The 26581-nt window shown below is 47.5% G+C and overlaps 1 protein-coding gene across 7 annotated transcripts in view; it reads right to left on the bottom strand.

Moving 5' to 3' along the window:
- EVC2 (EvC ciliary complex subunit 2) overlaps window positions 1-26581 on the bottom strand; it is a 128827-nt gene that overhangs the window by 48650 nt on the left and 53596 nt on the right. For all 7 annotated transcript variants that reach the window (XR_010409272.1, XR_010409273.1, XM_064584256.1 and 4 more), the window contains 2 exons: window positions 9977-10301; window positions 317-556 (listed from right to left, as the gene is read on the bottom strand). Coding sequence is in view for 5 of the 7 variants with exons in the window: in XM_064584256.1 (XP_064440326.1) it covers window positions 317-556; window positions 9977-10301 (565 nt within the window). In the remaining 2 variants the exon portion in view is untranslated. The remainder of the gene's footprint in view (window positions 1-316; window positions 557-9976; window positions 10302-26581) is intronic.

Raw genomic sequence — 26581 nt, 5'->3', positions numbered from 1 at the left:
TTCCCGCATTTTACAGGTGAGGAACCTGGGTGGGGCTCAGGGAAGTCAGGCAGTTTGCCTGAAGTCACAGAGCTGATGGCTGGTGGAACTGGAAATCAAATCCAAGTCAGCCTGAGTCCCGGGCCTGGGCTTCAAGCTACTAATGGCCCCATTTATTGGAAACTCATCCACACATCGAGAGGCAGAAGGAAAAGGTGGTGAGTTCACAGTACACAGCCAAGAGAAGAGATGGGACTGACTCCGGGAGAGGAGAAATCACCGACACGGTTCAGGGAAGTCAAGCTCCCACTGCTGCGAGTCTGATCTGAGGCCTCACCTGTATGTCAGCGTAATCCTGCAGCAGCATTTTAGCTGCCTCTGGCTTCAGTTCCCCTTGGAAAATAGCACTTTTTATCTGGGTGAAGAAGATGTTGTGCAGTTCATTTCTCTGGAAAATGGCCAGCTGCCGGTGAGCCTTGGCAAAGTCCTCCTCTTGCTGCAGAGCCAGAGATCTCCTCAAGTGCACCTGCTCCAGGCCGTGGAGGGTCCTCAGGAGACTGCTACACTCCGCAGCAGACTGCAGGAAGAGGGGGCGGCACGTGAGATGACACACCAACAGGCACGCATGGGCACGCCCAGGCCATATGCAAGTGCACACACACAGGCACACGTGTATGTGCACACAGCAACACACAGTGCATACACATATGTGCACACACATACATGCTCCTGTGTGCACAGGCACATGCATGCATGAACACACACACGCACACAGCAAATATACATGCACACAGCAACACAGTGCATACACACATGCACATGTACATAGGCACATGCATGCACACATACATGCACACACAGCAATATACATGCACACATACATGCACACACAGCAATATACATGCACACTGCAACACAGTGCATGCACATATGTGCACATGTACACACATGCATGAACACAGTGCGCATGCACACAGCAAATATACGTGTATGCAGCAACACAGCGCATGCACATATGTGCACATGTACGCACATGCATGAACATAGTGCGCATGCACACAGCAAATATACATGCACACAGCAACACAGTGCATGCACATATGTGCACATGTACACACATGCATGGACATAGTGCGCATGCACACAGCAACACAGTGCATGCACATATGTGCACATGTACACACATGCATGGACATAGTGCGCATGCACACAGCAAATATACGTGTACACAGCAACATAGTGCATACACACATGCACCTGTATACAGGCACATACATGCACATGCACACAGCAACACACAGTGCATACACATGCATGCACACAGCAATGCACAGTGCATCACACATGTGCACATGCACACAGTGCATGCACACATGCACATGTATATAGGCACATGCATGCACACATACATGCACACACAGCAATATACATGCACACCGCAACACAGTGCATGCACATATGTGCACATGTACACACATGCATGAACATAGTGCGCATGCACACAGCAAATATACGTGTACGCAGCAACACAGTGCATGTATATATGTGCACATGTACGCACATGCATGAACATAATGCGCATGCACACAGCGACACAGTGCATGCACATATGTGCACATGTATGCACATGCATGAACATAGTGCGCATGTACACAGCAAATATACGTGCACACAGCAACACAGTGCATACACACATGCACCTGTATACAGGCACATACATGCACATGCACACAGCAACACACAGTGCATACACACATGTGCACACACAGCACATACACACAGCAGCACATAGTGCATGCACACATATGCACATGCACACACATGCGTGAACATAGTGCACATGCATAATGCCCACGGCAAATATACATGTACACAGCAACACAAGAGTGCATACACACATGCACATGTATATGGGTACAAGCGTACACACACGTGCACACAGCAAATATACATGCACATGGCAACACAGGCATACACCTTCATGTACGTGTGCACATGCATTCACACATGCACACAGCAATGCAGAGCACACACACATGTGCACACACAGCACATGCACACACAGCAGCACACAGTACATGCACACATATGCACGGCAACACAGGAAACACACAAGCACACGTGTGTGCACTCATGTGGAACACACACAGGTGTGCACCCAGGCACACACATGTCCCAAGCTGGCAATGATAAAGCCACTAAGCTCTGGAAAATACTGCTGCAACCTGTCCTTTGCTATTCTCTTAATGTTTTCCAGAATAGTCTCAAAGCAGAAAATTCACAGGGACGGAAATTTGCAAATCAAACTGCCTAAAAATAGCCTGTAAAATGGAAACATTAGTGGATTGTGCTGTTAAACTCTCCCGCTTATTTCTGCCCTCTTTTGCTCTTAACTTAGTTGAAGAGAAAAACACCAGCAATCGGGCCAAAGTTGAGATGATTTGGGTGAGAAAGGAGGCAGAGTCGTTAAGAAATGGCTACTGGATGTCTGTGCTTCGTGTGCTCGGTATGAAGGCAGGAAGGAGGAGACAAGCCTGCACTGAGTTCCTGGTGCCTTCACACTCCTGCAAGCACAAGGCTCGTGCCCCAAGAGGGGAGTGCAGTTAATTCCACGTGGGGAGGCAGAATTCTAGGACGGCCCACAGATTCCTGGCCCGTGGTGTCCACATCGTATAAATCCTCCCCTGTTGAGTGTGGACAAAAGCTCTGAATGCGACCAGACTGGCACCCCATGATCTGGTTATTACATGCGGAAAGTGAAGAGGTCTTGATGATGTAATTGAGGTCCCTAATCAGTTGACTTAAGTTAACCCAGAGGGGAAATGATCCTGGGCGGGTCTGACTTAAGGGAGAACTGGGCCTTCCTGAACATAGACACTCTCCTGCTGGCCTTGAAGAAGCAAGCAGCCTCCTGTGAACAGTCTACAGAGAAGGGAAGCCCACAGAGCCGAGGGCCTCAGTCCCCACTGCAAGGAGATGAATTCTGCACATGACTGGATGAGCTGAGACCGGGGCCCCGAGTGCCAGACAGCCCAACTGAGGCCCAGATTGCAGGCCTCTGAGACCCTGCGGAGAACCCTGCTAAGCTGTGTCCAGACTCCTGGCCACAGAAACAGATGGCAAGGGGGTGTTATTTTTAAGTCGCTAAATGTGTGGCGATTTGGGACGCAGCCGCAGAAAACGAACACAGTCCGCTTCACAGGTGAAGAAACATAAGCTCCGGGGAGCTGTGGGTCCTTCCTCAGCAGTGCCAAGATAGAAGAGATGAAAACAGATCTTCAGGCTCCACATTCTGGAGTAGCACAGACGTTGGACATGTTGATGGAGCAAAGTCAGGGGAAGGTGCTCGTGTTGTCCCTGAGGCAGAGGGCACAGCAATCCCAGGGGTCAAGGTCAAGAGAGCATGGTCTCAGTGGCAGGAGGGGGTGGGGTGGTGGCTGTGTAGGTTAAGTGGGGACCCAGGAAAGGCAGAGGGTGGTGAGGGCAGAGGGAGAGAGAGGGCTGTACCTCCTCCAGCTAATCAGGGACCAGAGCACCATACGGCCACTGACAGTGTTGCCAGGGACCCACGTCGCCGCCTGCCCAGACCTACCACCTCTACCTCCGATCGCTCACAAAAGCCCTACAAAGGTGATAGATGCATTTCTAACTTTCCAGCTCCTTTGCCTCACCTTTCAATTTGTTCAGAATCTGGTCCAGGAAGAAGAGTGTTGCTTTTATAGGAACCCCCAAAAGCACAGCAGCCAGCACATGAGAATCCCTGCCCTTGGGATGCAGCGCAGCCTCAGGCCCCGAGGCCCAGGACTCCCTCCTGCCCACAGCCCCAGGGAGCTCCCCAGTATTAACAGTTTGCCTCGGCCACCAGAAAACAACACGGCCTTTTTTCAAAGCTGATTTTTCTAAAAAGGGTTGGATCAGGCTTTCGTGAGTCACTCATCTGGAGAGAAGTGGTTGTTCACAGCTTTTATCTGCATTACAGAATGTGGTTCAGCCACAGCCAGGAGGGGGCCGGGCCCCTGACTCTGGGACTGCAGGGACGTTCTGTTGCCCAGGGAGGGGCCAACGCCCTGTGAGGCTGATTCATTCATCAAAGTGACCTTCTCAACTGACAGTATGAAATATGACAAGCTGCAAACTTCAATTTATTTGAATTAATAGGAATGAAAGATGGGAGGAAATCCATATAGCTTCTCACAGCCAGGACAAAATGTGCATGCGCACACACGGAAATCCTAAGATAAAGTTATCTGTCCTTGTTTGGAATTATATTTCTGAAGAATGAGGCATGAGGCACTGATATGCTTGTGTCATGGTGAAATACTCCCTAAAATGAATTTATGATGGGAGCCACCCTCACTTCCATCTACACTGGCCTCCTGAGGGGTCCAGAGACCTGCAGAAATAGGTTCACCCCCTGACCTAGTTCAATCTTCTGGGAGAATTGATGAGAAGGCTACACCATAAAGCAGGGGGGCGCCCCCCCAACAACCGCCAAGGGCAGCTCCTAGATGGAAGTGAGTGAACGGTTCTGGTATGAGAGACACTAGGGAGTGGTGGGGAATGGGGCAAAGTGGAGAACAAGGCCTGCCTACAGGGCCAGTCACCACTCAGCCCACTGAAGGGGGCTCTGAAGGAATTTGGATGCAGGGCAGCACATCTCCCTGTGTTTCACAAGAAGCTGGAAGCCTGCAGTTTTATACGAAGTTTTATACTTTATATAATGGCAACAAACATGCATTTTTAAACATATGTTGAAGTCATGGTCACTGACCCCAACTCTCCATTGAACTTTCCACCGCAATGGACTTTGCAGGGAAATGAGGCATGTTTATCCTGTGGTTTTCAGCTCTCCCTAAAAAGTAACCTACCCTGTGGAGAGAGTCAAGGGGAACATGGACTGGGAGAGGGCACTTCAATTTTGGTTTGAGAATCAGAGGTCTGGGCCAGGCTGTTCCAGAGCAACTTGCCATTCATAATGTTGACTCTGCACCATCAAAAATGTGAGACTGTGGCAGAAAATCATGTCTGTACCAAATTATACTCCCTGTACTCAGTCTAACAAGATGGGCAAATTGTAAAAATTGTATCCCCAATTGCAGGATGGGGAAACTGAGACCCAGGAACACCGAGCAATGCACCTTCTGCAAGAACAGAGTGAGGATCTGAACCCAAGCTGTCTCTGCACAGTCTGTAGTCACTACCACTCCCCCCAAGGCCTCTCAGTGGAGACAGGCTTTAAAAACTCTACGAGATGACACAGGCGTTTAAATGGGAACAGATCTCGTCTCTAATTACTGGAATTCCTAAACACTACTCAAAAACCCAATTCTGCTTTTTTTTTAAAAAAATCGAATGCTTGCTGGAGTAATATGTCCAATATATTTCCGTGCATTTTATTTAAAGATGACTATGATAAATGTACAGATAAGTTATAAGGTCATCAGCAGTTTTGTAAGAGGGAGTGGCTTGCATGGCCTGGAAGAGAAATAGCTCTATCGACTTTCGCCGTTCGGATGCTATTTTTGGAAGCGCACTGACTCAGATAAGGCAACTGGTCTCCGAACGGGGTGACCCACGGGACCCAGCGCGATGGCGGCCTCCCGCTGCAAGCCAGCAGACTGGGGAGTGGGGGCAGGTGCAGAGGGAATCGGGAGCACTCTGTCCCGCCATCCCTCCTCTCGGCCCTACTGATCTGTGCCAATATCGGGGAAACACTTAAAACTACATTGTTCCAGGGCGCCTGGGTGGCTCAGCTGGTTGAGCGACTGCCTTCAGCTCAGGTCATGATCCTGGAGTCCCGGGATCGAGTCCCGCATTGGGCTCCCTGCTCGGCGAGGAGCCTGCTTCTCCCTCTGACCCTCCCCCCTCTCATGTACTCTCTCTCTCTCTCATTCTCGCTCTCTCAAATAAATAAATAAATCTTAAAAAAAAAAACAAAAAACTACATTATTCCAGGCAGCCTTTTGGTCGCTAAATGTAGAAGCCCAGCCGGATGGGTTAACCTGGCTCACGACAGCAAGGGTATCTGAGGCTCCATTGCACCACGCGGGCGGGCAGGGACGGGATCGGCGCGTCCTGCCTGGGTCCGCATCTTGGTCCCACCCATGTGTCCTCGGGCAGGTGACCTTCTCCGAATCTGTTTCCTCAGCTGGAAAAGTGGGATCCTATCAATTCCCACCTCCCTGAGGTGGTGTGAAGATCTGATGAGAAGGTCTGCATGATGTGCTTAGAACAATGCCTGCACACAGTGAACGTTAAGTGTGACAGCACTTAATACAATCAGAATATGTTTATACCATGATATTAAGTGAGAACGAGCAAAACATATAATCCTATGAACTGCATACACCTGAATTTGTTAAAAAAAATTGTATAAAGCAAAAGGTCAAAATGTGTGCTGAAATCCAAAGACAGGAGTGGGGACAGCCTTAGCATCCCTGTATCTCCAGGGTCGGGGGCACAGTAAGAGCTCCAAAACCAGACCAAATGAATGTCTGTCTGCCTTGGATGGTGACATGGGTTCCACATATTTTTTTCCCAAGGTTTTTCTTTTTCTATTTTGGAGCTGGAGTTGACAAAGTTTTCTGTAAAGGGCCAGATAAATATTTTAAGGCTTGTAGGCCACCTAAGGTTTGCTGTTACACATTCCTCTACTTGTTTTGTTTTGCTTTGATTTTTTACAATCCTTCAAAAACGTAAAAACCATTCTCCACCCACGGGTTAGCCTGGGCTCATGGGTCTAGTTTGCTGACTCCTGTTTTCTAACACTTTCCAAGTAGGCACTGTGTCCATGGGAACAAAAGCTATAACAAATTTAAGAGAGAAGAGAACGAGATATCATGAGATGGTTTAGGGGCTGAATCACGGCTCTGTGAGCTCAGCATGGTTTCTGAAGTGCCCAGCTCAGGGAGACTCGGTGTGGACCAGCCAGTGTAGTCACGGAGGGAGGTCAGAGAGTGGGGTCAGCCAGCAGAACTCTGTTGGCAAGAAGAGTGCCTCCCCCGACCCCCGCTCCCTGCCATGACACACAACCACATCCTAACCCAGAACCTGTGAATGTGGCTCTATTTGGAATGAGAATCTTTACATATGTAATCAAGTTAAGGCTCTTAGGAGACCATCCTGGCTTATTTGGGTGGGCCCTTAACTCCAAAGACAAGCATCCTTAAAAGAGACAGAATAGGTGATAGTCCCAGGACGGAAGATGGCCATGCGAAGACAAGAAATCAAGACAGGAGTGATGTGGCCACCAGCCAAGGAACATCTAAAGCCACCAGAAGTTGAGACAGACAAGAAAGGATGCTCCCCTAGAGACTTCAGAGGGGCATGCCTGGCAGACATCTTGATTTAGGACTTCTGGCCACCAGAATTATGAAAAAATCAAAATCTGTTGCTTTGAGCCACTAAATCTGTGGTCATTTGTTACAGCACCCACAGAAACTCATATGGGAGCCAAACAGAAAACGGGAGGCATATTAAGGTGAGGGGGCGGGATACAAGGGGGCAGGTGGGGCTGAGACAGCACGAATCTTGCCTCTTTGTGTCACTGCCCAGCGTGCGTGTGTGCGGGCTGACGACAGATGACCTGCTGAGAGCCACGAGCCGTCAGCCCTGTGTGTCCACTGCCAGGGGATCTCTGTGCACGGCCAGCAGTCTGGGGAACGGAAGTTAACAGTTCAGAAGCCTGTTCCTAAGCAGGTGTTAGACCTCCCCAGGATGACAGATTTCCAGACCAGGAAATGTGGGCTCAAGCCACAGGGACTGAACAAGCCAGCTCTCACAGAGGAAGACAGAAATCAGGCTTGATTTGATACACTCAGGAAAAAACTCTGGCATGATTCCCTCAAGACAGAAATGGACACATCTCGAAAAATGAGGCTTGATCTCTGATCAACAGAGGCCAGCCCTAGGAAGGCTGAGAGGTCAGAACTCTCAGAGCAGAGCACTGTGCACTGAGCCTGGAGCAGCCCATGCCCCGGGTGGCTGCTTTTCCTGCACGACCTCTCCCAGCCACCCCAGAGGGGGCACCCTCAGCCTTGTTTCAGAGTCAGGCTAATTACAGCCTTCAGGAGCAGAACTGGAATATACTGGAATGGGAGTCCAGGTTTGTCTGATGGTGTGGGAGGGCTCCACGATCTAGCACAGCGCAGCCCAGATGGACACACACACACACACACACACACTGACATCACAACCTCCCTGAGCCATGCTCTCTGTGGTGCACTCTTCCATGAATGAAGCCTTTTTACTCTCCCCATGATGTCCCATGGCACTGTGAATATATCTCTATTCTAATATAGTTGAATGAGGTCACATCTTCTATATGTGAAGATCCTCCATTAAACTATGAACTTCTTGAACCCAAGAACCATGTCTCATTTCCTCTGTACTTCACTGCCTAGCCCAGTGACCAAGAGGCAGTAAGTGATCAATAAAGGCTTTCTAAATAAATTCTGGATGGTTGGATGGACAAGTAGAAGAAAGGATAGTGGGTGGGTAGACAGATGGGTGGATGGACAGATGAACAAAAGGATGATAGGTAGAGAGATGGATGGATAGATGTAGAGATGGACAGGTGGATGGAAGGGTGGTGGGTGGGTGGATGAATGGATGCACTGTAGATGGACAAGTACACTGAAGGGTGGTAGGTGGATGAATGGATGGATGGATAGATGGATGGATGGAAGGATGGTAGGTAGATGGATAGGTGGATGTATAGATGGACAGGTGGATGGAAGAGTGGTGGGTGGGTGAATGGATAGATGGATAGCTGAATGGATAGGTAGACTGGACAGGTGGATGGATAGATGGATGGGTGCATGGGTAGATGGACAGGTGAACAGAAGGATGATAGGTAGAGGGATGGATGGATAGGTGTAGAGATGGACAGGTGGATGGAAGGGTGGTGGGTGGGTGGATGGATGGACTGTAGATGGACAAGTACATGGAAGGGTGGTAGGTGGATGGATGGATGAATGGGTGGATGGGTGGATAGAAGGGAGGTAGGTAGATGGATGAGTGGCTGTATAGATGGACAGATGGATGGAAGAGTGGTGGGTGGGTGGGTGGGTGAATGGACAGGTAAGTGGAAGGGTAGTGAGTAGGTGGATGGATGGATGGATGGGTGGGTGGATGGGTGGATGGAAGAGTGGTAGGTAGATGAATGGATGGATGTATAGATGGACAGGTGGATGGACAGGTGAGTGGATGGCTGAATGGATGGGTGAATGGACAGGTGGAAGGACAGATGGATGGGTGGGTGGAAGAGTGGTAGGTAGATGGATGGATGAATGGACTGTAGATGGACAAGTAAATGGAAGGATAGCAGGTGGGTGGATAGATGGGTGGGTGGATGGGTGGACGGAAGAGTGTAGGTAGATGGGTGGATGGACAGATGGATGGATGGACAGATGGATGGGTGGATGTACAGGTGAACAGACGGATGGTAGGGAAGGGATAGATGGATAGATGTATAGATGGACAGGTGGACAGAAGGGTGGTGGGTGGGCAGATGGATAGATGGACTGTAGGTGGACAAGTAGATGGAAGAGTGGTAGGCAGATGGATAGATGGATGAGTGGATGGAAGAGTGGTGGGTGAGTGAATGGCTAGATGGATGGGCGAATGGATAGGTGGATGGACAAATGGATGGTTGGATGGGTGGGTGGAAGAGTGGTAGGTAGATGGATGGATGGATGGATGGATGGATGGATGGATGGATGGGTGGATGGACAGAAGAATGGTAGGTAGAGGGATAGATGGATGGATGTATAGATGGACAGGTAGATGGAAGGGTGGTGGGTGGGTGGACGGACAGATGGATGGAAGAGTGGTGGGTGGACTGATGAATGGGTGAATGGACAGGTGAATGGATAGATGGGTGGGGAGGATTGGTGGGTGGGTGAATGGGTGGAAGGATGGGCAGATGGATGGATAAATGACGAATCCCTGAGAGGGAGCAGAGGCGAGTGAAGCCCTCCTTTTGAGGCTGCCTTACCCTCTCACTGACACGTTTCAGCAACTCTTCCGCTTCCTCCATCGCCACCATCTCCCTCTGGTACTGGTTTTCCATCTTCTTTCTTGTTTCCAGGTCACATTCCGCCGTCAAGGCCACCATCTTCCGATCATACTCCTCTTGAATTTCTTTCTCCAGCAATAGAAACTGCTGTTTGAAAACCGCACCCATCCTCCTCTCTACTTGGGGGGAGAGGTGGCCAGCGCTGGTCAAGCTCTTCAGCAGAAGGGCAATGATGTCTCTGCTGATTTGGGTTCGACAAGCCTCCAGGTCTGAGTCCGCCCGATTCAGGGTTGCGATCTCCAACCTGGGAGACACAAAAGCCAAGAGGATGCCACTACACGAAGTCACAGCAGAAACCAAAGTCCCCTCAGAGCTCTGAGGTTTTAAATCATTTGTAGGTAAGGACTTTCTTTTTCCCTTTTCCCTCCTCCGCTTCCTCCCTCTCCTGCTCCAGCCACTTACTAATGGCCAGCAACTAAATCCACAGATTCTACTTTATTCAATTTGCAGGGTGCCACGCTGGAAACTGTAAGGAACAGAACTAATACAAGGCCTGGTCTTTGTCAACAAGTGACAGCAACAATGAGGAGGCCAAGGGAGAAATGGATAGTTAACATATTTGGAGAATTTTAAACTACAATTTATTTAACTTTTTTCTAATTAAAAATTAACTAACGGATATAACAACTAAATGTAATATGGTACCCTGGATCCTGGAACAGAAAAAGGACATTAGAAAAACTAAGGAAATCTGAATGAAGGCTGGGCTTTGATTAATCCTAATGTACCAACGTTGGTTCACTGATGGTAATAAGTGGGCCATTGTCATGTAACAGGTGAACAACAGGGGAAACTGAGTACAGAGTACGTGGGAACACTGCACTAGCTTCTCAGTTTTTCTGTAAATCTGAAACTGCTCTAAAAATAAAGTGTATTCAAGAAATATCAACGAGATGCTGCACAGGGTCCCAGGTTCTAGAACTTGGCTGTGGTGGTGGTTGCATGACTGTATGTTTTATAGTAATGAATCAGACTATACTCTTAATGTGGGTGAATTTTATAATATGCTAATTATACCTCTATAGAGGTATAAAATGATGTACAGAAAAAATTAATTTATGTTCATGATTTTAAAAATATGGAAAATAAAGACAAAGAGAAGACGACTTCATTCACTGTAAGGCCAACATTTCAACAAAACCAATGAAGGAATTTGGTTGTATTTGTTTCCAATAATTTTTTTTCTGTGCCTACGCTTTTCCATGGATGCACAGCATTTACACAGATACAAGGACAATTTTGTCCTTTTCTTTTCAATTAGCATTGTAACAGGCATCTTCCGGGGGTGTTTAAAAACTATAAATGTTGGGCACCTGGGTGGCTCAGTCAGTGAAGCATCTGCCTTCTGCTCAAGTCATGATCCCAGGGTCCTGGGATCAAGCCCTGCATCGGGCTCCCTGCTCAGCGGGGAGTCTGCTTCTCCCTCTCCCTCTTCTCCTCCCCCCGATCCTGTTCTGTCTCTCACGTGCACTCACTCTCTCTCAAATAAATAAAAAATCCTAAAAAAAAAAAAAAAAAAAAAAAAACCTGCAAGAGTTTCCTTTACAATGGTTGCAAAATGGTTCACCTTGTGATGTACTATGATTCATTTAAGCCATTTTTCTAGTGTTGCACATTTGGGTTACTGGAGAAACTCAAAACCTAAAATAATCCTGCAGCAAATATCTTTGTGAAGAGTTTTTGCTATTCACAATGATATTCTCAGTACGAGATCCACACTGAAGTTACTGAATCAAATGTGAGCAACGTTTCAAAGCCTCCTAGAACACCCTGCCAAACTGCTTTCCAACAAAACTCCCCCAGCAAAGCAGTAGGATCCTTATTTCACGCCTCCCTCTACAATGCTTAAAAATCTTCGATAATGTGATGAGAGAAAGTGGCATCTTATTGTAAAAAGATAAGGGTCTTAAGAAAACATTATTATACCAATGATGTATTGTATGGTGACTAACATAACATAATAAAATTATTTACAAAAAGAAAACATTATCATAGAGATTGTCAACCATTTAAAAGTAGAGAGAAGAGTATGACTCCCAATGTACTTGCTACCCCAACCTCAAAAATTGTCACCAGTTACCAAACTCATTTTAGTTACTCTCTTAATGTTTGTTTGAGCATTTTTAAAAAGATTTTATTTGACAGAGAGAGAGAGCAAGCACAAGCAGGGGGAGCGGCAGGCAGAGGGAAAGGGAGAAGCTCCCCCTTGAGCAGGGAGCCCGATGCGGGGCTCGATCCCAAGACCCCGGTGCTTGAGCATTTTAAAGCAAATCCCATGTTTTCCATTTTACTTGCAAATGCCTCAGTGTGCATCTTTAACTGTCAAGGATATATGTCATATAAGCACGTGCATATGCATATCTACACATGTATCTGTTTTACCTAACCTTGATGTCATGATCATATCAAATATATTATCAATCATATTTAAAATATTAATAGTAACTCCAATAATTAGTATCAGTCATTATTCAAGCTATTTCAAGTGTGTCAAAATGATTTTTACAGTGGGAAGTTTCATTCAAGAACCAAACAAGATCCCCCCAATGTCAGTTAAGTCCATTTTATTCTGCTCCCCTACCCTGTTTTTCTTTTACACCATTGATCTGGTGGGGAAGCCGGATTATTTACCCTGCAAAAAGCCCCACATCCTGGTTTGGTGGATTCTTTCCATGGGGTGTCACTGTTCCCCTAGCCTGTGTATTTCCTGTAAAGTACTAGTTGGACCTTATGTCTTGATTAGAATCAGACTTAATTTGCTTTCCAAAATACCCTGTAAGTGCTTTCCAAAATACCATGTGCTTCCTATCAGGTCAGACGGTGGGTCACTACTAAGAGGGATCCGTAGACTAAAGTGGGGCCAACATGATCCGGGCAGTGTAAAATCTATCCACTTTCACCTAATGGTGTCCACATGTAACTGTCACTTAGATCCATGATTTCATTAGGGTTTGAAAAATACACATTTTCTAATTCTATCCCTTCCACATTCTTAAAGCTGAGATTCTTCAACAATCCAATTACTCTGACATAAAGTGTGTAGACAGAATGGATGTTTGATCCTTTGCTCATGACAGTTGGTTGTCATAGGAACTTCCAATGGTGACGAATGTGTTTGGGTCTATTATTTTGTTGTTGTTGGTTTGCTTTAGTTTGGTATGAGAGGAAAAGGTTGATAAAACTTTGGCCAAGTCCCTGAGAGTCTGAGCTCTGGATCACGTTTACCCGGAAAACCGGTAAGGGGAAGAACATCAAATATGTTACCAGGCAACACGGCTTAGGGGGACGATGACACCTGATTGGTAGATCACATAGGGATGGGAGGACCTGTAAGCGAACCATGGATATCTAACAGGGAAGAGTGAGGTGACTCTGGGAACTGGGTGTGTCCCTTGTGGGGACCCTGGATGCTCTGCCTATGAGCTGTTACAAAAGATTCTGGCACCCATGGGGGAAGAAGCTTTTAAGACGGGAAGGCTCTCACACTGCCTGATGTGGATTACAGCTCCTTGTAGCAGAGCTGTGTCACGTGGGGAAAAACCATGTGCAGTGTGACCTGGGGCAAGGACACCCATGGAAGAATGCCTGACGTCCTCACAGCAAGCCATGTTCCTGCCCTCCAGCCGTGTGCGTACACGGGGTCAAGTGGGGCTTATGGGAGTCTTCTGAGTCCAAGTGTTTATTTAGCTGAACCTAGGAACATTCCCTGCCTCTGCACAGTATCGCTATGAAATTACAGATTTTTATAGATTTGGTGGGTTTCAATCAAATGCAGTCATTATTCCTTTCGATGCTCAGATTTTTCCATCTTAGGTCAGACCAGCTCCTGTGTCCTTTAGACAAAACCCAATTAGTCTAGTTTTAAATAACAGCTCATGCATCTCATCTTTCATTTTCTCCGCCAAGTACTTACTGAACATCACACGTGCAGAGCGTCCTGGGTCACAAAGCAAGAGGGAAGCACAAGAGATGCTCTGGGCAGAGCATGCATGGTTAAATGTCCAATGAACCAAACAATGTTCCACAGACTCAGAAAAAAATGACTTCTCTGCTGACACAGACATAGTAGATTTGACATCTTTAAGGATGCTTCTTGTGGCATGCAAAATGGTCCCCCGAAGATGTCCACATCCTAATCCCCAGAACCTCTGACTAATGCTGGATTAGAGAAACAAGGTTGCTTGTCAGCTGACCTTGACCATAGAGAGATGACTAACAAGGGTCTTTAATAGTGGGAGGAGGGAGGCAGAAGACAAGTGGGATCAGAAGGAGAGGTGAGGAGAAAGCAGGAGTGGGAGGAACGGGATCATCAGCTTCGAAGAGGGAGGAGGGGCCAGGAGCCAGGGAGAAGGGCAGTCTCAAGGAGCTGGAAAAGGCAAGGAAACCGAGTGTCCCCTAGAGCTGACATGCTGATTTTTCTTGGGGAGGCCTGTTTGGGACTATGACCTCCAGAACCGTTAGACAATGCACTTGGGTTGTCTTAAGCCACCAAGTTTATGGTAATTTGTGACTGCTGAAGATGAAACTCCAACACCTGACCACTTCCTCCTTCATTCATTGATTCATTGATTCATTGATTAACTTGCACAAGAAAACCTTGTGGCTGCCGGTTGGGTAAACTGCAAGTGCTTTACCAGGAGCATGGGGGTTGGGACGAACAGAAGGACATCTCTGTAGGTCTTTGTTGTCAAACCACCTGCGAGCTGAGGGACCTGGGCACTAAGGACTTCATTCCCCTGCAGCAGAAAGGGGACTGCCCTCACAGGGTAGTGTTCATGGTTAAAAGAGATAAGAAATATAAAACGCACGGTGTAGGGGCGCCTACGTGGCTCTGTCAGTTGAGCATCCGACTCTTGGTTTCAGCTCAGGTTGTAATCTCGGGGTCATAAGCTTGAGCCCCGCAATGTCTATCAACTGAGGGTTCTAGAGGGGAGGGGGGTGGGGGGATGGGTTAGCCTGGTGATGGGTATTAAGGAGGGCACGTTCTGCATGGAGCACTGGGTGTGATATGCAGACAATGAATCATGGAACACTACATCAAAACTAATGATGTAATGTATGGTGATTAACATAACATAATAATAAAATAAAATAAAATAAAATAAAATAAAATAAAATAAAATAAAATAAATAAAATAAAATAAAATAAAATAAAATAAAATAAAATAAAATAAAAAAGATCGAGCCCCGCATTGGGCTCTGTGCTTGGCGTGGAGTCTGCTTGAGATTCTCTCTCTCCCTCTGCCCCTCCCCACTTGCGTGCTCTCCCTCTCTCGCTCTTAAATGAATAAATATAATCAATCAAACAATCTTTAAAATGCACGGCATAGCATCTCGAATTTTGTTTATTCTAAGTCATCCCTGTTTCCCTGTTCTTGGCTATTCGCATCCCAGGACAGCAGTGGTAGAATAGAGTATCCCGCACAGCTCGCCCTTCCCAAATGCCTGGGGGGACAATCTCATAAGCACTTTCTGTTTAAACAGTTTTAATGTTAATCACCATGGATCAGCTGTCAGAAGCAACAACAAAGAAAACTGCCAGGATGTCCCAAAGCCACAAAGGAAAGAAAAATGTCCCTTTAAACCAATTAAAATACCATGCAGCTAATGAGGCTAACTCTCATCTGTTCATTTCCCAAATGGCCACAGGAGAGGAAAATAAGTATTAGGAATTCATTGCTGACATACAGGACCGGGTCCACTGCTGTGGAGGTAACTCCAACTGTCTCCTGTGGCATCTTAAATCGTTTATAATGAAATGTGCGTATTTTGCACACCCCCCAAAAGTCCCTAATAGCTCCATGAGATAGCCGGAGCCCCTGTGAGTCACATATGCTGGGCTGAGATTCTTACTGCAAGTTGGCAGGATTCAGACACTGTGTTCCAGGGGACATCCTTTTTTTTCCAGGTCACAAAAATGTCATCTTGTCACTGCATTGTAAGATGAGCGTATTTGCCCAGGCTAGTTCTGCTGCACACACACCCCGTACCAACCATCCACCTGTTGTAAAGGCGGGCCTTCGTGTCCAGCACAAGAGATACTTAATAAATAGAAGCCGTTCAAGTTTATTGAACAGGCTTGCTTACGACAACCTCTTTCTAAAAGAAACGACACAGCTTAAATTATCCCAGGTCTGATTAGTACTTTGATTAGCTACTGATAATCAAGAAAAGGGAATGACATTAGTGTCTTTTTCCTTATTTATTTCATGTAAAAATTAATCGAGTTCTCACCAAATGGCAAGTGAGGTGTCAGAACACAAAATGAGGACAGGATTTGACACACAAGGCAGAAAATGTTCTCTTGAATGTGAAAAGAGACCTCATTAGCATGGAGGATAATTAATTCAGAAGGAAAAAGAAGTATCCACGCCCATTTTTCACAGTACAAATCCAGCATCTTCAAGTTAGCTAGGGTGAGCATTACCAGTGAAAACCCTCGAAAACCAATCAGTACTAGGGAAACTGAAATTTTCCTTCTAGGAGCCAGTTTCCACGGACAGCCAACACTGCAGGGGGATTCCATGCCAGGACCAAAAATCATATTTGTAACTGTCAATTTGAGGGCCTGGACAATGCAAATTGAGCAGGGAAAATACCTCCTGAGTATCTTCACTGTCAAAACTAGTTAGAGCTTAAATCAGAGTGAAAATAGTCACCGTATATGAGCAAGACATCAGTAAAAGTTATGATTAAACCATACACTTCTGGTTTAGTAAAAACTCAGAGTGTAGGATACAAGGTGTCAGCAGTCTGCATCCTTCCTCTGTGATATTTTCCTCCTGTAGAGCCCTTTGTTCAGAAGCCGGGTGGAGCCGGCCCGCCCTCTCCTGGCCTCATGCTCCAAGAAGGGAGAAGAATACCACCAGCTCCTAATCACTGCCCGCTCCCCGCCCACTCACTGGCCACACCCCCATGCACCAATCCTCTGCGACAGATGAAAAGAAGTGAGCGTTCTTCTGCCCACTTCTAATCTTCCTGGAACTTTCCTCCCACCCACTAATCACCTCATCACAGAAGGTGGTGAGTGTTTCCTCATGTCTGAAAGCACAATGAACTTGGGAGTCACAGCAACTCAGCCCCTAATCTCAGCACCATCCCTTCAGAGCTGGGTGACTCAAGTGAGTTACCTGATGTCTCTGAGCCTAGTTTCCAGGTTGGTTAATGAGAATATTATCACCCATGTCAAGTGAAAGTCATTAAGAGGATTAGTAGCAGTACCTCTTATGTACAAGCTTTGTTTTAATAGCTTTACAAATATTGACCCAGTTAATCCTCACAATAATCTTATAAGGTAGGTGATTAACCTTTATTTTTTTTACAGGTGAAGAAACTGAGGCACAGAAAATGTAAAAGACCTCGTTGAAAGCAGCATAGTTATTAAGTGGCAGAGCAGGGATTCGTAGCCATGGCATGTGGTTGCAGAGTCCTCACTCTACCCTCTGTCGACTGCCTCAGTCACACCAACATGCTCAAAGCACCTAGCTAGTGCCTAGCACAAAACAGATGCTAGAAAATGTTATTTCACATTGATGTTGCTGTAGGTACGTCTGCCATAGTCTTCCTTGATATCATTCTTTATGGCAAAGAAAAGAGTATGTGAAGGAAATATAACATAGAGATGGGTGAATGGATGGCTGGGTGGGAGGATAGGTGGGTGGAAGGACATATGTATGGATGGATGGGTGCGGTGGCTGGGCAGATGGATGGATGGGAGGGTAGGTGCAAGAAAGGACATATATATGATGGATGGATGGGTGGCTGGTGGATGGATGTGTGGATGGATGGATGGATGAGTGGGCAGGTAGATGGAAGGAGATATATATATATGTATAAAGGGATGGTGGTGGGTGGCTGGATGGATGGATGGATGAGCGGATGAGTGGACAGATGGGTTATAGCTAGCTGGCTAGACAGATAACTCTTGAAACTCTTTTTTTTTTTTTTAAGATTTTATTTATTTATTTGACAGAGAGAGACACGGCGAGAGAAGGAACACAAGCAGGGGGAGTGGGAGAGGGAGAAGCAGGCTTCCCGCTGAGCAGGGAGCCTGAGGAGGGGCTCGATCCCAGGATCCTGGGATCATGACCTGAGCCGAAGGCAGACTCTTAACAACTGAGCCACATAGGTGCCCTCCCAACTCTTGAAACTCTTATTTGGAAAGACAGATTCTGAAGAGCATCTGAAAGAAACTGTAGGATGAAACATTTAAAGATGAAATAAGATAAACCCTGGATGTCAGCTAAGTCATCTTTCCAACCAATGCTCAGATTTCCTTAACAGCTTCCCTGCCAAGGAGTCCCCCAGCTTCTGCTTTGCACACACATACACACACACATACACATATATACACACACAGACGGTGATGGGGAACTACCCGCTTCTCCAGGCATTCTTTCTGTTATCATAGAGCTCAGACAGAAAGGTCTTCCTCTTCATCACCTGACACCCGCCTCCCTACAGCTCCCATCATTGTCCTAGTCCCTCTGTCTTCTTCAAAATCTGACAATTGCGATCATGTACACACAAAGTATCTCCAACCCGGGCCTCACTGGCTTGGGCAGATGACATGGAGCCTTGCAGGCTGTGTGAGGATTAGGGTTTTACCAAAAGCATGCCAGCACAGGGCTTCTAGCAAGTGTCCCGGTCAGGGTCATGAGAAGACCCCCTTGGCTGGTGTGTGGAGAATGCCCCGGGGCCCGGGGGATGGATGTGAGGTCAGTGCAGGAGGCCAGTGAAGACAGGGTGATAGTCAGGCCTCGGGTGGTGGCCGTGAGAAGGCAAGAGAGCAGGAGGGAGGGACGCTGCAGAGGATGTGTCAGGATGATGCAGACAATTCGCCTGGTTAGTCCCCGTGTCTGCTCACATGGAACTACTGGTGTAGACGTCTGGTTAAAAACAGGAGGGATTTTCAAGGAGGACAAGCTACCCACATGGACATGGGGAACTGTACTTGTCCCCAGGGCTGCTGTAACAAAGCATAACCAATGAGATTTCAACACCAAAATCAAGGCGTTGCAAGGGGTGGTTCCTTCTGAGGGCTATGAGCCTAGGTCCCTCTCCTAGCTGCCGATGCTCAGGAAGTCCACGATCTCTGCCTCCGTCTTCACAGAGGGCTCTCCCTCTGTGTCTGTGTCCAAACTTCCCATTTCTTGTAAGGACACTTGTCATACTGGATTAGGGCCTACCTGCCGGACCTCACCTGAGCTCCATCACATCTGCAAGATGCTATTTCCAAATCAGGGCACATTTGCTGGTAACGGGGCTTAGGATTCCAACGTATCTTTTGCGGGGGACATAATTCAACCTATAACAATCTCCAAGGGATAGTAGTCCCTCACGAGCAACAGGATGTCCAAGTAGAAATGGATTAGCCATCTAGGAGGCTTGCTAGAGAATATTTCTGCTCTGGCCAACAGTTTAGGCCAGATGGCCTCCAGGATTCTTTGTAGCATCAAGACTCTACAGACTTCCTAACTCTTCTCCCAGGGAGGAAGGGACACCATCCTCATGGGTCCCTCCAGGGTTTCCTGTTCCAGTGCCATCCTGTGGGGAAGGCTGTTCCCAATGCACCGCCTTAACACAGTGCTCCCCAGTCCCTACGTGGTTGTTTTGCATCAACCCCTCACCTCCTTACATTTCATGTCTATTTATTTTATGTCCCCCCAACCATGGACAGCGTGTGAACACGAGGACTTTACTTTGGTCCCTGCTGCATCTAGAGAGTGCCTAGCAAGGGGAGCTGCTCATTAAATGTCTCCTGGGTGGATAAACCGAAAGCCTAAATTCATGGGGCCACATCTATCCCGTAGCCTGACTCTCTCCCTCTTCCTCTGGCTCCTCCATCTGCCTGAGGCCACGCCTTCTTGGTGGAGCCCTCACCCGCCCCACCCCTCAGCAGCGTCCCCCCACCCCCAGCAGTGCCCCGCCCCCCGCAGTGCCCCCTTTCCTGCCACCTGCATCCTGTACCATCTTGCCAGGACTGTCTGTGAGTCTGTCTTCTCTGTGAACTGTGAGTTTCTGGTTTTGACCCATTTCAGCATCCATGGTGTACAGAAAATGGCTCTGAATGAGAAAGTGCTTGGGAAACACTGGTTGGGTGAGGGAATAAATGAGTGAAAGCAAGAAGGAGGGCCATGAAGGGCTGACCTGTCAGCTGGTCTTCGGAGCTTTACTCTGTGATCACGGCTTATATCAGAATCTTGGGTGACAACACATCTAGAAAGCTGACGTCCCCCAGCACTGAAATACCCATGACATTTAGGAATCTCAAGCTGACGTACCCCCTACCCCCTACTCAGACCAGGAGAGAATATCCTCCCAAAGAGATCTGTGTACATGAGTGTCAACTGAGCATCTTGGATAGTTTCATGTGTTTATAAAAAAATAGGCAAAAACAACAAAGCAACGATTTTCAAAGTAAAAAGTCTGAACTAAATCCCTGGGTAAACATCACGACACGAAATCCATGAATGCTTGAAAAGAAAGGCACTTTGCAATTCCCACCGAAATTGAAGTGGCAAGGGGGCTGGACACAGTTCTGGTGTCAGTATTCGCCTTCTCAAGGGCCAACGGACCCCAATCCAGATCAAAGCCCGAAGCTCATGCCCAGCCGTCCAGCCTCCACAACAGGGCCGGCCTCCCTCTCCAGCCACAGGTCAACACCCCGGGATAACCTGATGGCCTGGCGTTTCCTAAAGCTTATGCCCCTGCCTGAGTCACTGCTGTCCCCAGTCAGCCTCCCTGGTGACTGACCACACACCAAACCTCCAGCCCAAGAAGGGCTCTAACACCAGCTTCTCAGAGCACCAGGGATCACCTCCTTCACGGTGCCCAGCACCCTGTGTAATCATATATTTTTCCATGCGATTCTTTCATGAATGCCTGTCCCCCCAACTACACTATGAGCTCCGGGGGGCCAGGACCTGGCCTGTTGCCAGCCTTCGTGCCCACTGTGGACTGAACAGTGCATGACATGCTCGGGTAGAGCAAAGAATTAGAAGCCAGGAGTCACTGAGTAACTGCAGCCCATTTCTGCAAAATCTATGAGGCTGAGTCATAGAAGGAAACTGTGGAGTCCAATGGGCAGAACAGAGCCAAGAACTAAAGGGTCTGGAAACAGGTGCATCACGTACCGGGAGCCCGGCCAGAGCCCTTGTTCTCGGCTCTGGGCATAGGGGAGTTCATTAAACCCTCACCTCCCGTGGGGTGCGCACATCACCACCCTGGGTTCAGATGAGGCCCTGGAGGCACATGGAGGTTACGGGTTGTGCTCAAGGTCATTGGATGATTAAGTGGCAGATCAGGAGAGGGGGACAAGCACTGCACACAAACGGTCCAGCCTAAGCCCAGGCCATCTCCTCTGCTCACCAGACAAGGAGACACAAATACCCCTTCCACGTGTGAAAGATGTCCAACTTCGTGCGTTAGAAGGACACGTGCAGATTGGAGCTACAGGAAGTGCCACGGTTTCCTATCAGACTGACATGGGTAGAACGATCTGGAGCCACTGTGACTAGGGTATGCGACACAGGGACTCTCCTAGGCTAGACGGTAAACTGGCCTAGCCTCGGTGGTGGGCAATCCAACAGCATCTACGAAAAGCACACAATAAGACAATTTCCCTTCAAAGAATCCATGCTGCAGTTAACTTTGCATGCATGCGAACAGCCCTCGATGCGGGAGGTTAACAGCTCTATGATCGCCGGGGGCCGGGGAGCACGGGGCAACCATGTGGGCTCTACACTCAGACCACCTGGGCTCACATCTTCCTACTTGCTGTGTGACTCTGGAGAATGACTCACATGCTGTGCTTTAGTCTCCTCATCTATAAACAGTCCTTAGCTCTGAGGCTGCTCTGAGGAGTAGATAGGTTAATGCACATAAAACAATCAGAGCTATACTTGACAATAGGATCCAACAGTACATGAAAAGGTTTATTCACCAAGACCAAGTGGGATTTATTCCTAGGCTGCAAGGGTGGTTCAACATCCACAAATCAATGTGATACACCACATTAATAAAAAAAGGGACAAGAACCATATGATCCTCTCAGTAGATGCAGAAAAAGCATTTGACAAAATATAGCATCCTTTCTTGATGACAACTCTCCACAGTGTAGGGATAGAGGGAACATACCTCAACATCATAAAAGCCATACATGAAAGACCCACGGCGAATATCATCCTCAATGGGGAAAAACTGAGAGCTTTAGCCCTAAGCTCAGGAACATGACAGGAGGTCCACTCTCACCACTGCTGTTCAACATAGTACTAGAAGTCCTACTCTCAGCAATCAAACAACAAGAAGAAATAAAAGGCATCCAAATCAGAAAAGAAGTAGTCTTTTATGACATTCTATGTAGAAAACCCAAAAGACTCCACAAAAAAAAATTGCTAGAACTGATACAGGAATTCATCAAATTCGCAGGATATAAAATCAATGCGCAGAAATCAGTTGCATTTCTATACACTAACAATGAGGCAGAAGAAAGAGAAATCAAGGAATCTATCCCATTTACAATTGCACCAAAAACCGTAAGATACCCAGGAATAAACCTAACCAAAGAGGTAAAAGACCTGTACTCTGAGAACCATAGAACACTTATGAGAGAAACTGAAGAGGACACAAAGAAATGGACAAATATTCCATGCTCATGGATTGGAGGAACAAATATTGTTAAAACGTCTATGCTAACCAAAGCAATCTACACATTCAATGCAATCCCTATCAAAATATCAGCAGCATTTTTCACAGAGCTGGAACAATTCTAAAATTTGTATGGAACCACAAAAGACCCCAAATAGCCAAAGTAATGTTGAAAAAGAAAACCAAACCTGGGAGCATCACAATGCCTGACTTCAAATTCTATTACGAAGCTGTAATCATCAAGACAGTATGGTACTGGCACAAAAACAGACACATAGATCAATGGAACAGAATAGAGAGCCCAGAAATGGACCCTCAACTGTATGGTCGACAAAGCAGGAAAGAATATCCAATGGAAAAGACAAATGGTGCTGGGAAAACTGGACAACCACATGCAGAAGAATGAAACTGACAACTTTCTTACACCACACACAAAAATAAACTCAAAATGGATGAAAGACCTAAATGTTAAGACAGGACTCCATCAAAATCCTGGAGGAGAACACAGGCATCAACCTCTTTGATCTCAGCTGCAGCAACTTCTTGCTAGACACGTCTCCAGAGACAAGGGAAACAAAAGCAAAAATGAACTTTTGGGATTTCATCAAGATAAAAAGCTTTTGCACAGCAAAGGAAACATTTAACAAAACTAAAAGAAAACCTACAGAATGGGAGAAGATATTTGCAAATGTCCTATCAGATAAAGGGCTAGTATCCAAAATCTATAAAGAACTTATCAAACTCAACACCCAAAAAACAAAAAATCCAGTCAAGAAACGGGCAGAAGATATGAACAGACATTTCTCCAAAGAAGACTTACAAATGGCCAAGAGACACATGAAAAAAATGCTCAACATCATTCAGCATCAGGGAAATACAAATCAAAATCATAATGAGATACCACCTCGCACCAGTCAGAATGGCTAAAATGAACAAGTCAGGAAACAACAGATGTTGGTGAGGATGTGGAGAAAGGGGAACCCTCCTACACTGTTGGTGGGAATGCAAGCTGGTGCAGCCACTCTGGAAAACAGTGTGGAGGTTCCTCAAAAGTTAAAATTAGAGCTACTCTATGACCCAGCAATTTCACTACTAGGTATCTATCCAAAGGATACAAACATAGTGATCAGAGGGGTACCTGCACCCCAGTGTTTATAGCAGCAATGTCCACAATAGCCAAACTGTGGAAAGAGCCCAGATGTCCAACAACAGATGAATGGATAAAGAAGATGTGGTGTGTGTATACACACACACACACACACACACACACACAATGGAATACTACTAGCCATCAAAAAGGATGAAATCTTTCACTTGCAACAACGTGGGTGGAACTAGAGGGTATTATGTTGAGTGAAATAAGTCAGAGAAAGACAAATACCATATGATTTCACTCATATGTGGAATTAAAGAAAACAAAACATGAACATAGGGGAAGGGAGGGAAAAATAAAATAAGATGAAATCAGAGATGGAGACAAACCGTAAGAGCCTCTTAACTCTAGGGAACAAACTGAGGGTTGCTGGAGGGGAGATGGGTGGGGGGATGGGGTAACTGGGGGACGGGCATTAAGGAGGGCACGTGATGGGATGAGCACTGGGTGTTGTATGCAACTGATAAATTACTGAACTCTCCCGCTGAAACTAATAATATACTATATGTCAACTAACTTGAGTTTAAATAAATAATTAAAAACAATCACAGCTGTCTCTCACTTATATTAAATTATCAATAAATTCAGCAATCTTTACTATTATTAGAATATTATGCAGCCACTTAAAATTAAGAACAGGCTGTTCTATAGTTATAGATGTTGAACAATCTCCAAGACTATTGCAACGTGGGGAAAAAGGAGCAAAACAGGGTGTAAAGTATGCTATTATTTAACATTTTAAAAAAGGAGTACTTGTGTAAATATGCATACCGCCATGGACACTCTCCACAGGATACATGCGTGGCACGGGGAATGGACTGCCTTCGGTGCAGGGATAAGAAGACTACTTGATTTTCACAGTACAGTCTTTTATGCCACTCTAATTCTTTGCCCCGTTCATTATTTACTATTCAAAAAATTGGCTGAGAGACAGAAAAAAGCAACGTGGACATTAATCAGAGTCGGGGACTATGCGCGTGGTCTTCCCCGGGGCACAGGGAGTTAGTTTCTGGGTTGCTTTTGACAGCCTCTCTCCCGGCTGCTATCTGTGGCTGGTGCCAGACAGACCATGGACAGTAAGGTCAAGGTGGTGGTCCGGGGCAAAACCCCAAACGTCTGCGAGAAGCACCGCCATCCCCAGAAAAGCCGCTTTACTCCTGCCTGCTTGCGTAGACGTGGTGTTTGTGACGAGTATCCATTTGGTTGGGACTGGATAATCAAGATGGGGGGCCATGCCCATCTCCCGGTCCTCGGGGCCCCATCGTGTGGAGGAGCTCTGTGAGGGAACTGACGGGGGCCCAGGGGCTGGCACTCAGCATGAACAGCCACAGCACCTGGTGACCCGGAGCAGGCGTCTCTGAAGTTGGCTTTATGGGGAGGCGAGCAGCGTCTCACTGTGGGGCTCATAATGCCGGCACATAAAGCCACATCCTCCGACCTGGCTTTTCAGTGTAATGAAAGTGATGGCTGATTTATCTTTTGGCCAGGTTGGGGAACATGCCTGATGTATGTCTTATGTCCCACCTGGCTCAGGACTCCCAAGTTGAGGGGAGCTCATTATTGAGCCCCTCAGATCCTCCAACAGTTGAAGTAATTCCTTTTATCTCTAAGAAACCCCTAGGACGATGCGTGAGCCTCGTGTCCTGGACGGGGCGGTGTGGATTAGGTGGGATGCTAAGTCAGGGAGAACATCACATCACACCCCACAAAGGCGCACTGGACCAGGTGGAAACCACTCGCGTGCCGCAGAGGCGCTTTCCATGCTTATTCCAGCTTGCGCGATCTCCCGGTGCTGTATTTATTTGTGTGCGCGCCGTTTACCCCGTAGATGGTGGGCATCTTGGGGGCGCTTGCTTTTCTCAGCTTCCTCTCTGGCACCTCGCCTAGCACAGCGCCAGGCGCTCAGCGGGGGCTCAGAAAGCACCTGCTGGGAGAAGGAAAGCGTCTCTTCCAAGAAACCCTCACCTTGCCGGGAAGAGGACAGGGAGGGTTGCCATGGAAACCAGATGGGCATTACTGCCGCCCCGCTCTGCCGCCATCCCCGTTCTGTCCCCCATAAAAAATCCCGCTCTGGCTTGTCAGCCCCCCCTCCACCTCGGGCGGGAACCCGGCACCTTGTCGGAACTGGGCAGCAGGGCACAGGCGTGTGGGCGGGGTTTCCGCCTAGGCTGGCGGACCCCACCCCGGAGGGAGGCGGTCCTCCCAACAACACCTTGACTGCAGCCCCGTGAAACCGACTTTGGGCCTGTGGCCTCCAGCACCGAGAGAGAAGAAGCTCTGTTCTTTGCAGCCCCCAAGTGTGCGGTCATTTTTTACAGCAGCCACGGGAAACACCTCTCGTCCCTCTCCTGCTCCCCTGAAACAGAGAGCCTGGGGCCAGCTTCTGTTCTAGCACCCTCCCGCCCCACCTAATAGATAAGACACCCAGAGTCACCTGACTGTAAGTGCCCCTGCTGGGACCCACACCAGGCGGTCTGGCTTCTCAACCCGACCTCTAGCCCCTGGGCTGCACCCCCCGACCTTCGGCAGCCTGTGCACCTCCCAGCAGAGCCCTGCAGGAGCTAGTCCCTCATCCAGGCCGGCTGGGACCTCCAGCCTCACATGGGCACGCTACCTGCCGCGTAACTCTTTGGGCTTCTGCTAGTAAGCCACCTCCCCATGCTGGCAGGACTGTCCCATACCTTCCCACAGTCCTCCCCTCTTCTTCCTGACGTCCTCACCTT

Source organism: Mirounga angustirostris, unplaced genomic scaffold (assembly GCF_029215605.1).
Source record: "Mirounga angustirostris isolate CCGP_5_RB_7025 unplaced genomic scaffold, mMirAng1.0.hap1 SCAF_2, whole genome shotgun sequence".
Classification (NCBI taxonomy): Eukaryota; Metazoa; Chordata; class Mammalia; order Carnivora; family Phocidae; genus Mirounga; species Mirounga angustirostris.
This window is presented reverse-complemented; position numbering and strand designations above follow the sequence as displayed.